At 49.9% G+C, this 15,345-nt stretch overlaps 5 protein-coding genes across 5 annotated transcripts; 2 read left to right on the plus strand and 3 right to left on the minus strand.

The window, feature by feature from the left end:
• Nucleotides 1-2,123: 2,123 nt before the first annotated feature.
• Nucleotides 2,124-6,644, minus strand: VTN00DRAFT_5090 (uncharacterized protein; the record flags this gene model as incomplete). The annotated part of the gene is made up of 5 exons (XM_069431585.1): nucleotides 2,124-2,980; nucleotides 3,048-3,743; nucleotides 3,793-5,420; nucleotides 5,478-5,952; nucleotides 6,002-6,644. The coding sequence occupies 5 exons, from the start codon at nucleotides 6,642-6,644 to the stop codon at nucleotides 2,124-2,126; spliced, it is 4,299 nt and encodes a 1,432-aa protein (XP_069290605.1).
• A 935-nt stretch (nucleotides 6,645-7,579) lies between these two features.
• Nucleotides 7,580-10,525, plus strand: VTN00DRAFT_5091 (uncharacterized protein; the record flags this gene model as incomplete). Its single annotated transcript, XM_069431586.1, has 11 exons — nucleotides 7,580-7,642; nucleotides 7,818-7,896; nucleotides 7,945-8,072; nucleotides 8,164-8,179; nucleotides 8,234-8,452; nucleotides 8,511-8,776; nucleotides 8,824-8,838; nucleotides 8,892-8,974; nucleotides 9,120-9,611; nucleotides 9,890-10,214; nucleotides 10,301-10,525. The coding sequence occupies 11 exons, from the start codon at nucleotides 7,580-7,582 to the stop codon at nucleotides 10,523-10,525; spliced, it is 1,911 nt and encodes a 636-aa protein (XP_069290606.1).
• A 175-nt stretch (nucleotides 10,526-10,700) lies between these two features.
• VTN00DRAFT_5092 (uncharacterized protein) lies at nucleotides 10,701-12,264 on the minus strand (the record flags this gene model as incomplete). Its single annotated transcript, XM_069431587.1, has 2 exons — nucleotides 10,701-11,912; nucleotides 11,992-12,264. 2 exons carry the CDS (start codon nucleotides 12,262-12,264, stop codon nucleotides 10,701-10,703), a joined length of 1,485 nt encoding a protein of 494 aa, XP_069290607.1.
• A 403-nt stretch (nucleotides 12,265-12,667) lies between these two features.
• VTN00DRAFT_5093 (uncharacterized protein) lies at nucleotides 12,668-13,937 on the plus strand (the record flags this gene model as incomplete). Its single annotated transcript, XM_069431588.1, has 2 exons — nucleotides 12,668-13,026; nucleotides 13,124-13,937. The coding sequence occupies 2 exons, from the start codon at nucleotides 12,668-12,670 to the stop codon at nucleotides 13,935-13,937; spliced, it is 1,173 nt and encodes a 390-aa protein (XP_069290608.1).
• Nucleotides 13,938-14,124: 187 nt separating this feature from the next.
• Nucleotides 14,125-15,125, minus strand: VTN00DRAFT_5094 (uncharacterized protein; the record flags this gene model as incomplete). Its single annotated transcript, XM_069431589.1, has 3 exons — nucleotides 14,125-14,178; nucleotides 14,235-14,884; nucleotides 14,966-15,125. 3 exons carry the CDS (start codon nucleotides 15,123-15,125, stop codon nucleotides 14,125-14,127), a joined length of 864 nt encoding a protein of 287 aa, XP_069290609.1.
• Nucleotides 15,126-15,345: the final 220 nt, after the last annotated feature.

Consider the following 15,345-nt stretch of genomic DNA (forward strand, 5'->3'; position numbering starts at 1 on the left):
TTTTGTGGTTTGTTTATCAAGGCTAACCACATCACAAATTGCAACAAGACACACACCAATGTTGTATCTCCTTGGGTGGAGCCACTGGCCGATTTGCGTATGCATTTCCAAGAGAAATGGGAACTAAAACACACTAATAAATATATGAAGCTCTACAACAACAATGTAATAGTAAGTAATCTAATTGCTGATCTGCTGAATAATTGTCCCTCAAATGGGTGTTGTTTGAAAGGAGATTTCACCCCTCCGACTGCTCGAGCTTCGGAGTGTGAGTCATTAATTCATAATCTGGTATGAGCATTACTCTTGCGCGCTGCGTTCCATTTGAGATATTGGCTAATTGTGTGGTCTTGGAATAGGATCCACACCTTCTGTACTGGGGCTTTTTACAAAATCATCCCACATCCTCCCCAGACAGCCCTACCAGAAAGTCAAACATCTGGTTTAGGCTAACCCATTCTATAAATACAGCCGATCTCCTGGAGAAATGTATTTGCATTGTGCCCAGGTCTCATGGTGATGAGTGAAGAGCAGTGGTCATGGAGGTTCAGCCCAATGAATAACATTTATGCCCCCACTTGGCAGTGTTGAATTGCTCCTTGGGAGACTTGCCCTGTAGAAGGCTGAAACTGGTTAGTGACTGTTTTGTTAAATAGTACTGAATACTCACTGAGTGTTGCAGTTTCATCATCCCAATAATAATATTTCTCTATTCTTTATCATATTGGTATTTCTGTGCACGTACTGGATATGCTTCTTGAGATTGTTCGTTTTGCTGGATTGTGGCTGTAGAACTAGTTAATAACCAAGGCTGCACACAAGCACTAGTGTCAGATCTTCCGTGTCACAATTGATAATAGTAGGCTGATTGATACACAGGATACCATCTCACATGCTTGAAAAGAAAAGAAAAAGAAAAGAATCCTGATCATTGTCAGGACGGCTATCTATGCACACTTGTGTTTTGTTGAGTCTTGGGACTCACAGTGGAGCAGGTATTCACCAATTCATTGCCACATTGTACCTATATTGAATACCTGCACAGCTAACCACTCTGTGAATATGCCCAATGAGAGAAATAGATCAATCAGTCTTGTAAACAGCAGACATAAATGGATTATACAATATGTACTATATAGTATACAATAGTATGTCAGATTTTCAAGGTTCGCTTGCAGAGGATAGAAATAAACATATATTGATGTGCAGCTAAAGCCAAGATTACATCTTTGGAAAGGCCTTGAAGACCATTCACGTCCTTTATTTGGCTGGTCAAATCAGGTAATGTCACTCGGAGGGTTGTATTAATGGATAAGAGTATCTACTTTGTATGAATCAAGAGAATAATCGATTGCTTTACTATATTCAACGTATATTATAGCTGTTTACTAGTGTGGCAAAAGGGGGAAATGATAGACGATGGAAAAGAGACAAAGGAAAACGAGCAGACGGATGGGGGTTCTTATAGATCTCAACCCCGCCCTCTCCACATTCCCTCCATTCCTGGTGTGAATTCCATATCCGAAAATTAGCCTACGAGCTCATCTACTTCGAAGTACTGTGGTGAATAGGCAAAAGCTTTCTATCAAATTAACAGTGAAGTGAATGTCTTCGCCGCCAAGACTTCTGGTATCTTACGGAGGGGCGCTTTTTGCAAGTACTGAGATAGGAACCATACGATATCCAGTCTTTGAATTTTAGTATTGCGTTTTAGGGTGGACGGGAGTATGGGCTTTATAATAAGCGAAAGTTATGTGGAGCAAGATTTAGGTAGGCGGGATGCTAGAAGGAATAAGCTCTATTAATACGACTGGATGTGGTTATCTATAAGAGCGTAAGAACAGAATGAAAATGAAATTCACTCTGCTCTGTGATCCCAGAATGCAAAGGAGCCGTTTACGGATTATAAAGAACCAAATATAATAGGGCATAATAATCTTGATGCATTAATCTTTTTCTCATACATCCTAATCTAAAATACAACTGTCTGCTCCGATATTAATCTTAATAACATAAATAATAAAATCTAAGACAATGCAAAATTTCCTCCATGCTTGAATATCACAAAATAAGCGAAAAAAGGTAAGGCTGTCCACATATATCCACTCCTCTCTCGCATATTATCAATGCTTCTTCCAACTTCTGACCCTGAAGACATAGTAAATAACAACAGCGAAGACAATGTTAAACGCAATGTACACCCACACCAGCCCAAAGTTGCGCCACCTCTCACTATACTCTATACCGCGTGCCGTGAGGAACTGGTCTGCGACGCGAAGAGTGCAGTAGGCGCAATCCCTGGTTGCCTCAGGATTAGTCAGATTTCCGGCACCGAGACCAGCGGCTTCGAGGTAAGGCTGCATGTACTGGCCGCAAGTCATCCCGTTCGGAGGCTGGAACACGCTCAGTTCACTGTCAGCACAGTAGACAGGGCGCCCGCCGACGCCCGCCGCGGCAATCCCGTTGACGATGTAGGTCATAGGCGAGACACGATACATAAATTTCCAGAAGCCCGGAAGGGCCACACTGGGCAGCATGACACCGTTGAAGATCAGTGTAAGGTAGAAGATTAACGTTGCAATCTGGCCGGCAGTTTCAGCGTCTGGGAGGGCGGCGACGACGGCATGTGCGAATGTTGATCCAAAGACAAAGAATTGGATGCAGAGAAGGAGGATTATGCCTTGATTCTCGGGGCTTGGGATACCAAAGACTGGGTACGTGAAGGCGCCAAAGAGCATTATTCCAAGAAGGGTTTGGTAGGGGATCTCCACAAAGATATTGGCGATAATGAAAGCAGCCCAGTGATATGTCTTCGAGGGCCGTTCACGGACCTCGTACAGGTCACGTTGGAAGATGAACTGTGGCATGATTTGCTGCACGAGAGCAGCAAAGATGGCAGTGATCATGAATATGGCAAAGATGAGGGACTGTAGCCCTTCCATTGAGGTTCCCGGTTTGTAGAAGGAGAACCCCACAAAAACTGCGACTGATGTTAGCATTCTCGAATTTGTTTATATCAAAAATAGTTTTCTGGGATCGAGACTTACGTGCTGATGCCACACCTAGAATAAACTTGCCGTAGATATAGCTCGGAGTTCGCCAATACTGTTGAAATACTCTAATCGTAACAGCGACAAGCTGGGACCAGAACGGCATCGCAAATTCTGTCTTAGGGTCACCAGGGTCGTCAGGGTTCTGGCCACGTTCCTTCCTCAGTGTATCGTGGAGACGATCCAACTCGCGGTCAACCTCCTTCGCCTCTTGGCTTTCGCGCCAAATCGATGGCCAGTCCTGAGTGCATTCACCCGACGCTCCAGCCCCGGCAAGCTCAAGTATATATTCCGCGGGGTTTTCGTTCTCCTCGCATCTACGGGCGCCTTTCTCGTGAAAGTAGTCTAGAAGGGTTTTCGAATTCTCACCGATCTCTCCGAAGTATACGGTTTTGCCGCCGTTGGCGAGGAACAACAAACGGTCAAATTGTTGGAAAAGCACTGCAGATGGTTGATGGATGGTCGACAAGACGGCCTGGCCGCTGTCGGCTAGTTTGCGTAGGAAAGCTATGATTGTCCATGAGGACTGGCTATCAAGACCAGAAGTTGGCTCATCCAGAAAGAGAAGGAGAGCTGGCCGTGCAGCAAGCTCTACACCAATAGTGAGCAGCTTCCGCTGTTCGACATTCAGGCCTTCGCCTGGAATCCCAACAACGGCTTCAGCAAAGTCTTCCATGTTAAGCATGCGAATAACTGCATACTAGTAAGTAACGGTACAACAACGGGAATTCGAGGTACGTACCCTCTTCGACAAAATCGTACTTCTCTTTGACAGGAACCGATTTAGGCTGCCGTAGAAGAGCGGAGAAACGCAAGGCTTCCCGAACAGTAGATGTATGAAGATGGAGATCCTGCTGCTGCACATAGCCCGTCTTCCGGGCAAAGCTGGCATCGAAAGGGGCCCCGTTTACAAGCATATCACCAGTGACCACGCCAACTGAGACCCTCTGGGCAAGGACATTGAGAAGAGTGGTTTTACCAGCCCCCGAAACACCCATCAAAGCTGTTAGGGTGCCTGGTTTAACCCATCCGCTGACTCCATCCAACAGTCGTCTTGGCTCTCCTTTGATCTCAATGTCATAGCAGACGTTTCGCCACGTGAAGACATCTTTCTGCGTAGGTAGCGCTTTCAGTCCTTCATGCTCATCTTCACCAGGCTCGGTTACGATCTTCGTTGAATCCTTCTCTCCTCTCGCCTGCTGGACTTGTTTGGGCACATGGCCAAAGCGGAAGACAAGGGCCTCGGCAGTAGAAGAAGACGAAGAATTGAGCTCCGTAACAACCAAGTAGATCACCATGAAAAAGACCGTGAAGCCACAAAGAATTCCAAAATTCCGCCACAAGTGTGAGTACGAGTAGCGATAACTTGCATCCAGATATTTGTCCCCGTTAACGAAAAGCTCTCCCGCCACAGCTCCCTTCTCGCCGCAAATGAAATTCGGTATTGGGCCAGTAGAGAACCCGGGATAGGCAGGGATAACATTTGAGCAGGGGAAATCTCTCCCATGGAATTCATTGACTATCAGTGCCTCATACGCATAGGCAAGCGGGTTAATCCACGTAATCCACTTGAACCAAGGATGCATATTTGGTCTTGGAATGACGAACCCGGTGTAAATTACAACCGCAAGAAGTATGACGCCTGCCATTGCGAGGGCCTGAGGAATGGTTTTTGTGGCGGCTGCTATGGTTCTGAATATTTGACTCATGGTGAGGAGTGCTGTAAACGTAAACAGGAAGAAGATGAAAAAGGCCCCGGCATCATACCGCAAGCTTGCAAGGAAGTATAGAATAGTGTTGAAAATAATTCCAGAACCAAGCTTAATAGGTATATCGCTCACGATTCCGGCCAAAGCTTCAGCAAAGGGATGGTAGAATGCGTATGACGCATGTTTCTCGACAATTGGCCGCTGGCTGTACAGAGCGTTGATCTCCGAAACAGTCAAGAGAGAATTCAAAAGGATCGCAAAAAAGAGAGCAGAGCTTCTCGCGAAGAATGACTGAGTGCCGAAAGGAGTTCCCCAAAATAGTGACCCGATGATCAGGGACATGACAACTTGACCCCCAATAGTTGTCAGCGTCGATGTCTTATCATTCCAGATCCTCTGATACGCGCGTATGGTGCAGATCTTGACCTGCATAGGAATACTGATCACATATGGAGACCCGGGCCGAGTATGTTTAGCCTGCCTCTGGCGGTGGCTTTCCGTGAATTCGTTGATAGTGGGACCGTTAATAGGATATTTTTCTTCTTGCGCAAAGATTTCGCCCTGAAGACTCTTGAAATCAGGGCTCTCCCGCCAGTATTTCTCGAATTCTCCCGCAGTGCGTGGCACACGGTTCTCGAAACCTTCTTTCGCCTGTCGTTCACTGGGGTTTGTCAAACTCGTGAGGAAATCGCCAGTGGTTTGCCTAGGAGGGCAATACCAGCCCATCTCCTCAAAATACTGCTTTGCTCGCGATGTAGGACCAAAAAAGATCTCACGTCCTTCATAAAGCACGATGACCTTGTGGAAAAGATCATAGATAGCCTGAGAAGCTTGGTAGATGGCAACAAGGTGCGTCGTTTCGAATAGTTCGGAGCTCAGACGCAGTGCCTTGATGAATTCAAGGGCGGAGGATGAATCTAGTCCTCGTGTGGCATTATCCCAGCAGCAAAGAGGAGACCCAGCAAGAGCCATCTCTGCGATAGAGACTCTCTTCCTCTCGCCCCCACTTACTCCCCTGACAAAGTCAGAGCCAACCTTTGTGTTGACGGTATGCGAGAGACCAAAGACAGCCATAACAACGTCCCTCACATGGTTGATATATTCCTGGCGTGTCTGTCCTCCCTGACGGCTCCTTGGAGCTCGGGCTGCCGCTGCAAAACTGAGCGTCTCGCCCACAGTGAGGTGAGGAAAGTCTGATCGCTTGTCAGTACATAAAGGACATTCAGCGGTAGGATCACGTACGTTTCTCAACTTCTTGGTTGTAGAGAATCTCACCCTTGAAGTCCCTCTTCATCAACTTCTGAGGGATTCCATCGTAATGTATCTCCGATTTCTGGTCAATGGTCAAGCTAGTGGTATCGGCGGAGATGGACTTGAGAAATGTGGAACAGCCAGCTCCAGGTCGCCCCAAGACCATCAGCATTTCACCACGTCGAACACAGCCGTCGAAGTTCTGCAAGATCGTCTTGTGGGTCTTCTTGCTGCCAACAATATCCTTCAGACGGAAAGGAGCTGTCAACACAGAATCGACCGTCTGTTGAAGCTCGATCTCCGCTCCTTCGCCGTGAACAGCAAGATTTTTGAACACGACACCGGTTCTCCGGGGCCTGATTCCCGCTTCATACTTGCGTAGCTGAAACCTCATCCATGTAGGCAGATCGAAGTTCTTGCTGCGAGGGTCCAGGTACGGTGAATCCGAGATATTGTTCTGGCTTTGCTGTGTCTCCCCACGAGCCATCTTGGCTTTGAGGGCAGACTGTTCCGTGGCAATGCGGGTCAATTCTTGACGTTCACTTTCAGACCATATGGGATCGAAGTTCGGCGGATGGGGTTGTTCACACTGCGTCTTGTCGTCTTCACGGGATCCTTCTGATGAGCTCGCCATTTTGTTTTTTCCTTCAGGACGCTGCTTCTCCAGATTGCTTCAATTGAGTTAGGAAGGAATGAGAGAGTTGAGATGGAAAGCACCAAAGGCATGCTTCATGGAGGGGGGAAGCCGCAATCTTAAATTGGCGATTAACCCATGGAGCAAAAAGACGACTTGTGAGACTAGCAGAGAGCCAAGATTCACATGCCAAATACCAGCATGGTGGGCTATACCATTCATCTCATTGTTTGTATGGCCCGGACCGGCTTCGGGACTCGCGATTTCATATAGATACGGCACGCCGAACCCCAGGGCTGAAACTCCGAGACCCGAACCGGTCCAGTCCCACCACAGTTCCCGTCGCTCTCAGCAAACACAACGGACTGTCTCGGGCTGATTGCTTATCCATCGTGGAAAGAAGAGTCATGTTATCGGCAGTGAATGGCCAGGATCGGACTGATATTGGACCGTAGCCACTCAGAGGGCTGTTCAGAAGGACTAAGGTAGAGATAGTGGAAGTTAGACATTGTCGATCGGTCGATCGTTGAGGGCAGCGCATGATCTGATTGTCAAAGAGACCAGAAACGCTCCTAACAAAACACAAAAAGACGTCAATAGAATCAGCTATGACAAAGCCGCCACAAATATTGATCAGGATTAGATGGTACGGAAGAGGACAATGCACTCCACACTGTGTTATGCATGCTGCCGTACAAGATAGGTCATCTGGAAACATGTGCTCTAGATTTCTCACCTAGCTACCTACCTAAGGCCCCTAGGAGCTGCTAAAAACCAGGGATTGAGGAGCGTTATCGACTGCCGACTCGGCTGTCTTCAGCGCCAGTTCCGAGATCACATGACGCTATCTTATATGTGGCTCGCCGTCCTCTTCCTCCGACTCCCGAACGAAGTTCTCGCGTCTCGGCAGATGTACTACATCGTCCGCAGCAAACATGGACGACTCGCCGCTGCAGCCTAAGATTTCAAAGTCGTGCGACGATTGCAAGGCGCGCAAAGTACGCTGCATCCGTATGTGTTGCAAAGATACCATTCCACCAGCGTCTAACCGATCAATTAACTCTGCGGTGCAGAAGTACGACGTGGTGACACTGAAACAACTTGTACCAATTGTCTTGTGAGGTCTCATATCTTGCCGGTGTTTGCGAGATGTGTTAATTCTTGGCGCATCAGAAACGTGGTGTGGAGTGCCATTTCAGTTATACTAAACGACGACTGAGACGAAGCGAGCCGAACAGATCTCCGCTTCCAAGTACGTAAATCCCGAGAACGTTCCTACATGAACCCTTTTGGCTTATAGAGCAAGATGATGCGTTTGTCTCGTCAGTCGCCCCGCCGCAGTCCGCTATTGGTAGTCATGGAGGTCTGCAGCAGCCGACAGGATGTCCTCCCAAGTTGTATATGGAGCATATACTAGAGAATCGGCATGTCAGTGGTAGACGGAGAAATGAAAACTCTATATTCAAGGTCAGGAGTTACCAATGTGTTGGTAGCAAGCTGATGTTCTAATAAATTTTAGGCCCATGAACAATACGGTACTCTCGAGAACATATCCGAAAACAACTAGATACCTACTGACTTTCATACAGTTGCGAGCTCAAGTCTGGCCTTTTTCTCAGAGAGCAGAATTCGTTCCGTGTCCAATCTCCTTGGGCATACGAAGCTGAGGGACCTCATTGAGACTCTAGCAACGGTTATACATGCACGGATGAATCGCGGCGGCAGGCCTTCAGGCTCAACCATCAAGTTCAAGAGACCGTCATCCCCCGTGCAGATTACAGAAGAATCTGCTTCATCATATATCAGAGGTTGTTACACGTTTCCATGGCAATTCTAGCTTCTCCAAAGTGCTAACACGTAAATTAGCATATTTTGAACAGGTCCACCCAATTCATCCATTTCTTGATAGAAAAGAGTTTGAGGAAAAGGCGTTCAGTCCTCAGCTTCCTCGGTTACTGTCAAGCTCACCCCCATTTTCAGCTCTATATCACACCGTGTTAGCGCTTGGCTGCCAATATCAAGAAGGTGGCACCTTCGACCCTGGGAAGGGGAAGGCATGGGAACTTTTCCAAATTGCACTTGGTCTGTTCTCGGACATTCTCGTTCCCAGAGAGACCTTGGTTAATGTGCAGGTAGGTTGTCTGATGGAATGTATCGAACTTTGGCTAACGATACACAGGCTGTCACTGCGATGGTAGGCCGGTTGCGAATAATCAGTCCTGACTAAAGCTGACACCGACACTGTAGGCTGTCTTTGCGTTGAACTTCTCTTGTATCCAGATCGAGGAGATGTTAATATCCGAAGCGGCAAGAATGGCCCAGTCGCTCGGGTATAGCAGGGCAGCGTGCTCTGAAGACAATGAAGCAGCATGCCATAGGACTTTCTGGGTCATATATTCGTTGGAGAAAGTCGTATGCTTCTTTTCTGGGAGGAGTTCAGTAAGTCGCAAATTGTTATCATTTCTCTTGATGCAGGGACTCAGCTGACATATCGAAGGTCTTGATCGACTACGACATCGGCTCTCCAATCCCAGAGACTCCTGAGGCAGTTTTCGGAGATTATGACTGGTTTCTGTCGTCTGCTCGCTTTGCTCGACTGCTTTCGAAAGCGTATGAAATGCTCTTCTCTGTCAGCGCAACGATGAATTCGGTAGATCTATACTATGCGGCGATAGACACTGTCAGCGACGACCTGGAACGGTGGAGAAGCTCCATCCCTAAGGAATTCCGACCCGGTGAACCGTTCCGACCACAGCATTTCATGAACCCATGTTCAATGCAGGTTGCCCTGAGGACGCACTATTTCTACTACAATGCCGTGATTTCTTTCTCTCGATTGACGCTGCATGTTGGCGCAGAACGACCCGGTGAGCGGCAGGCAGAGAGTAAAAAGAAGCTCATGAATGCCGCGCGCCTAATCATAGAGCTTACGAGATACATCGATCCCGAGGCCTATACTCCCATCTGGTAAGATCGCCATCCGCACTGTACTGTGGTAGACCCCGGAAGGATTCCTAGTATAGTCCCACCCGCAGGGATGTTAGTTTGATGCTGCCCTCTAACTGCACTACCAGAACACTCGCCTAGTTTCCTGGATGAAGTAGGACTTGGGTACCCGCCATGACCATTTAACAGGCAACGTTTTAAGGCGGCATCAAAAATCTAACCTCTGCAAGTGAACCATACCAGGAATCCTTCCGGGGTCTACCACAGTACCTTAGATGCCTTGGTTCTAACCGCCGCAGGATCTTGGGCGTCATGCCTCTGACGGCCTTATTCATCCTCTTCGACCTTGTCGTGCACAACCCAACCCATCGAGAGACAAGAAGCAACTTAGCACTACTAGATGTCGTCGCTGGCTACTTCAGCCGTCTGGAGTATGCGACCGGCGGCTCAATCCCGAGCTCACTTCTGTCGGATTTCGCCCATATCGCGCGACAGTTCGTTCGGGAGGTACAATCTCGAAATCCGTCTGCAGATATACTCTGTAGCCCTTGCACCAATCCCAATCCCCTTGATCGCCCACCAATGATGCATCAAAATGTGGACATTCCCTCTACATCTAATGCGGTAAGTCAAAAGTGAAACCGGAACGGACCTGCTTTGGTGGAAAGCTACCGCGCGAGACAATGAGTTCTAACTCTTCCCAATAACAGGGCTGTGGAATTCCGAATCCCGATGGAATAAATCGGGAGACCCCCATCACGGAGAATCTCTTCTATCCAACCAGCAATCTACAAGCAGAAGCAGCCATCGGTGATGAGATTCCAGCCGGCTTTGACATTATGAACATCTTCGGTTCTATCATCCCAGATTTTATCGATCCATTAGGACAGACGGATCTCCTGAATGAAAGGGAGATGCAGGATGCGATACCATAATTCTCTAATGTAATCATGAATGGAAAGAGGAAGTTAAGAATACAATGACAACACGCCTTCCCAATGTAAAATAATACTAGACAGGATATACCAAATGCAATCAGCTTTTTTTTGTACAGATCAAGAATCAAAGCAGTCATGTCTCGTAAATCGAATCGTCGTAGGTAGGTAGTCCCTAGTCGAACACGATCTTCTTCCCCTGGAACGACGCCTGAGCTTTCTGCTCCTTCTGCCTCCGTGCAGCCTCCCACGACGGATGCAACGGCTTGTCCATCCGGGCCTTCTTCTGCTGCTGAGCCTTCTTCCGATCCTCCGCAGACTTCTTATTATTCGGTCCCGCCCCTTGCTGCTGCTGCTGCTGCTGCCCAGATTGAAGCTTCCCAGCACCAGCACCACCTTTGCCCCGTTTACCGCCTCGCACATTATCACCGTCAGCGTCCGTGGCACCTCTGCGCATATCCCAACCACTGTCCCGGCTCTGCTTTTGCTTCTGCTTCTCCTTCTGGATGTGGTTTGCCTTATCGCCGTATTTCTTCTCCCAGAGGGCGCGTCGGGCCTTCTGGCCCATGCGGTTCTTCCGACGCGGGGGTTCCGCGGAGTCGAGATCTTCGGGCTCGGACTCGGAGCCGGACCAGTAGCCGCCCATCATCAGGGAGGGGAGGAAAGTCGTGGATTTTGTAGGGGCTTTTGAGGCAGAGGCAGACTTTTTGGTCCCCTTCAAGGATGTAGGGGGTGGAGATTCTGAGGAAGCGGCGGACGGCGTGGGGGATAGGGAGAGGTCTCTTGCGCGATCGTAACGTGAGGATTTATTATTGGAGCCCTTGGGACGCTCTTCTTCTGACTCGGAGCCTTCGTCGGATTCCGCGTCTGATTCTCCTGACGATGGGGCCAGTCGGGAATCAAACTTCGAGTAGTCTATGCTGTCTGCGTCGCTGTCGTTGGCATTTTCTGAGCCTTCTTCTTCTCCGTCCCCTTCGCCAACGTCTTCCTCTCCTGAAGAGGCATCAACCTGCTCCCGACGAGCCTGCACCTTCGTCTCATCCCGTTCCATCTTCTTCTTCGCTTTCATCTCATCCTTTCCACCATTCTCTTCTTCTTGTTCTCCCTTCGAGGCCTTAACCTTCTTCGCATCCGGCGCAGCAGCAGCAGCATCATCCAGACCAAGAAGTTCCCTAATCCCACTCATGATCCCCGGCATGACGTTCTTGACCGGATTAGATTTCATCAGACGCGCGATGACGTTGGCTTCGGCGGTGTCCCGAGGTCCCTCGATCGAGACGGGTTTGGACTCTTTGAACTTTGCGAAGGCGGGCGACTCCGCGATGCGCTTCGTCTTCGCAAGCTGTTTGAAGAGGTAGCGTTCTGCCGTGACGGCCAGGTCCATGCTCTATATATCAGGAGAATCAATTAGCATCGAGCGTCTTGATGAATCGTGGAGAATAATGTGTTAAATTAAAAGGACATACCTTCAACGCATGCACCTCCGCCTCCATCCGCTGCAGATCCGCCTCATTGTTATTCGACCTCGCCGTCTTCTGCCTCCGGCCCAGCTTCTGCCTCTCGAACCCGCGCGCCGTCTTCAGCGCCTTGTGCAGCGTCTGCGCGCCGTGCTCGTACTTTTGCGACAGCCGGGAGGCCTGGCGCGCGACTTTGCGGTCCTCGGGATTTTGCTTCTGAGGGAGCTCATCACCGTCGACGGTGCCGTCTTCTGGCTGCTCCGAGCGCTTGCGCTTGGGCATTTTCTGCAAAAAAGAAAATGAATGTGCAAGTTATGTACTGATTGTGATTTTCTTGGAGAGGAGCTCTCGAAATTTTGTTTCTTTGCGGAGAAAGCCAAAGCTGGGCGGGCGGGCGCCAAGACGGGGTCGGGTCGGCTTTCCAGAACGTCAAGCTCCGACGAGGACTTGCGGACAACGCTAATCTGCGAACTGCATCATCGCCTCCAGCCAGAGAATGATATTAATCACCTTGTGTTACTTCCCTGAGTGTATATGTGTTTTCTGATGGCATCTTCTGTATTATTTTATCTGGCCTCTGAACCTCCCACATGTGGTTCTGATACTGAATGATGTTTCCATGATCATCAAATATATATTTGCAAATCTAAACACCTAAATATAAACAAACAGAACCTCCCACACCATGACCACCATCATCAAACTCACACTCCCCCTCCTCTGCATCTACACCATCTATGCGCTCTTCATCTTCTCCGAACGCAATGGCCTCTTCCCACTCATCCGGGAAGCAATTGAATCCCGGACACTACCTACCGGCGGAAACGGAACTGTTTCCCTGAGGACAATCTTCACAGGCAACAAGCCCCTCGATCACGGTCTAGCGTCCATCGCGCCGTTCTTCTGGCCCGCGATCGATGGGAGCACGCCGGAGCTGTCGCTGTATGCGTTGGTGGTGGCGGGCTCGTTTGGGGCGGCGTGGGTGTTGGTTACAATGGAGGGATGGAGAATGGGGAATGTGAATGGGGGGAGGGTTGTTGCGTTGTATGTTTTCTAATCATATTTTTAATTGCTAAGGATATGGATATTACGTTCGATGTATATGTATACGTTAAAGATCTATGGCTAACTTAACAATCAGTCCATCCATCTTCGGCATCCTAGCGCAAACAGGCTCGTACGCTCTTACAAGCCCGCTCTACTGTGCTCTGCACATCTGGACATCCAGCATAGCCGCCAAGCCAGACGCTCGCAAGATCAACGTGCCCCGCGCGGTATCGAACGCGCTACCATTTATCTTCGTCGTAGGCTACATCCTTCCCACGGTGGCCATGTGTCTGCCCGCGCCGTCGATCATCAGCTTCGACACGAAGCAGGCGTTCCACGCGGCGTGGCAGCCGTGTCCGCTGTACATTTCTTTTCTGGCAACGGGTGCAAATCTACTGTTTTCCCGGCTCTTTACTACTCGAGATAATGATGATGATGGGCAGGCCGGCCTGCGGGCCCTCAGGCGCGTCTACGCTTTTGCGTTCGCCTGTGCTACGATTCCGCATGTGGCTGCGTGGATGATCTCCTTGGCTTCTGTCATGTTTCCGGTTCTTTTTAACACGGGCTTGGTTGCTCATCTACATCCGCAGCGGGTCTTTGTCAACGCTCTGCCATGGTCGGGTCTGCGCGTTTCGACCATCGGGGAGGGCGCCCTTCGGTTCCTCCAGTGGGACAACGTGATTGGATCGACGGGAATCTTGCTTTGGGCTGTTGCGATGTATGCCACCGCGCATCGGGAAGTGGGAATTAAGCTGAGTTGGATCAAATTGGGGGTGAAGATCGGTCTCCTTGCATTGGTATCAGGTCCTGTGGGCGCAGCCGTGGGGCTGATGTGGGAGCGTGATGAAGTGATATTTAGCAAAGAAGGACTCAAACAACAGAAAGAGGTTGAGAAAAAGACGAATTAGCCGGCATTCATGCGTGAGGACTTTGCAGAAGACGCTTGCATCGACCTTGTGTGCGCTAGACATCGAGAAGTCATCAATGCAATCAAACGAGAAACGGGGACTGCGGCATCGGGCTTCACAAATGCGCAAGTGGTATGTACATTGCAAACAAAGGAAGGGACAAAATGTGTAGACACGATCCTGCGCTCTATTTCTTCTCCTCTTCCTTCTTCTCCTCCGGCTTTGGAGTGGGAAGCTTGAACTATATTTCAACAGATCAATAGCTGGTCGTCAATAATATGATAAAGATAAACTTACCGAGCCGGGCGTCCTGTCCGTGCCCGGTCCAACCTGCTCCCAGGCAGCGGTACCTCCCTCGAAGTTACGGAACGCCTGGGTCAGCTCGAGCGGCTCGACCACGATGCGCTTCTTCTCCTCGTCGTACCGGATCTCAGTGTAGCCGGTCAGAGGGAAGTCCTTGCGCAGTGGGTGGCCATCAAAGCCGTAGTCGGTCATGATACGGCGCAGGTCGGGGTGGCCGGTGAAGAAGACACCGAACATGTCGTAAACTTCGCGCTCGTACCACAGGGCACCGTCATACAGGCTCGTGATGCTAGGGACGGGCGTCGCCTCGTCAGCGTAGGTCTTGACGCGGATGCGCGAGTTGTGTCGGACACTGAGCAGGTTGTAGACGACCTCGAATCGCTGATCGCGAGTCGGGAAGTCGACGGCTGTGATGTCCGAGACCTGGGTGTACTCGGCCGCCGTGTGGTATTTGAGGAAGCTCATGACTGGAATAATGCCCGAGGGCGGGACGTAGATGGTGAGCTCATCCTTCCACACGGAAAACTGCTGCACGTATTTGGGCAGGCAGGACATGACATATTGGCCGTATCTGTGGAGGCTCTCCGCCTTGTCCTGGTACTTGTCGGCTGGGTTAACGACAGGAGCCCGGAGAGGGCCCTGGGCTGAAGAGAGAATTGTCAGTCAAATGTCAGGGGATACTAGCAATACGATTATATTCTTGCTGAGATGATCGTAGGACGTACGGGGACGCTGAGCCTGCCGCAGGTTGGGGGTATGCTCCTCAGCCTTGGGGGCATAGTGCAGAGAGGTCGAGGAGAAGGCGCGGACGCACTGAGAGGACTTGGAGGCAACGGCCAAGGAGCGGCAGCCCCCCAGCCGCATCAGAGAGCGCGCAGACGCCATGGTGGAGAGGCAATTGGGGAGGAGGAGAGGGAAAATACGGGGTATCGCACGTACTCTGGGGTTGCGATGTGGAGGCTGAAGCGGAGAAGCAGGTTCACGTGAGCGCTGACATAATCATTGATGACATAAGCAGATTGGCCACGCCGCGACGCTCCAGAGAAGCGCCAGCGGGCGTCGTGCAGCAAAGATGAAGAAGCTCTTCTCTTCGCTTCTCTCTTCC

The sequence above is a fragment of the Thermoascus crustaceus genome (genome assembly GCF_041956765.1).
Source record: "Thermoascus crustaceus strain CBS 181.67 unplaced genomic scaffold VTN00scaffold_2, whole genome shotgun sequence".
Taxonomy (NCBI): Eukaryota; Fungi; Ascomycota; class Eurotiomycetes; order Eurotiales; family Thermoascaceae; genus Thermoascus; species Thermoascus crustaceus.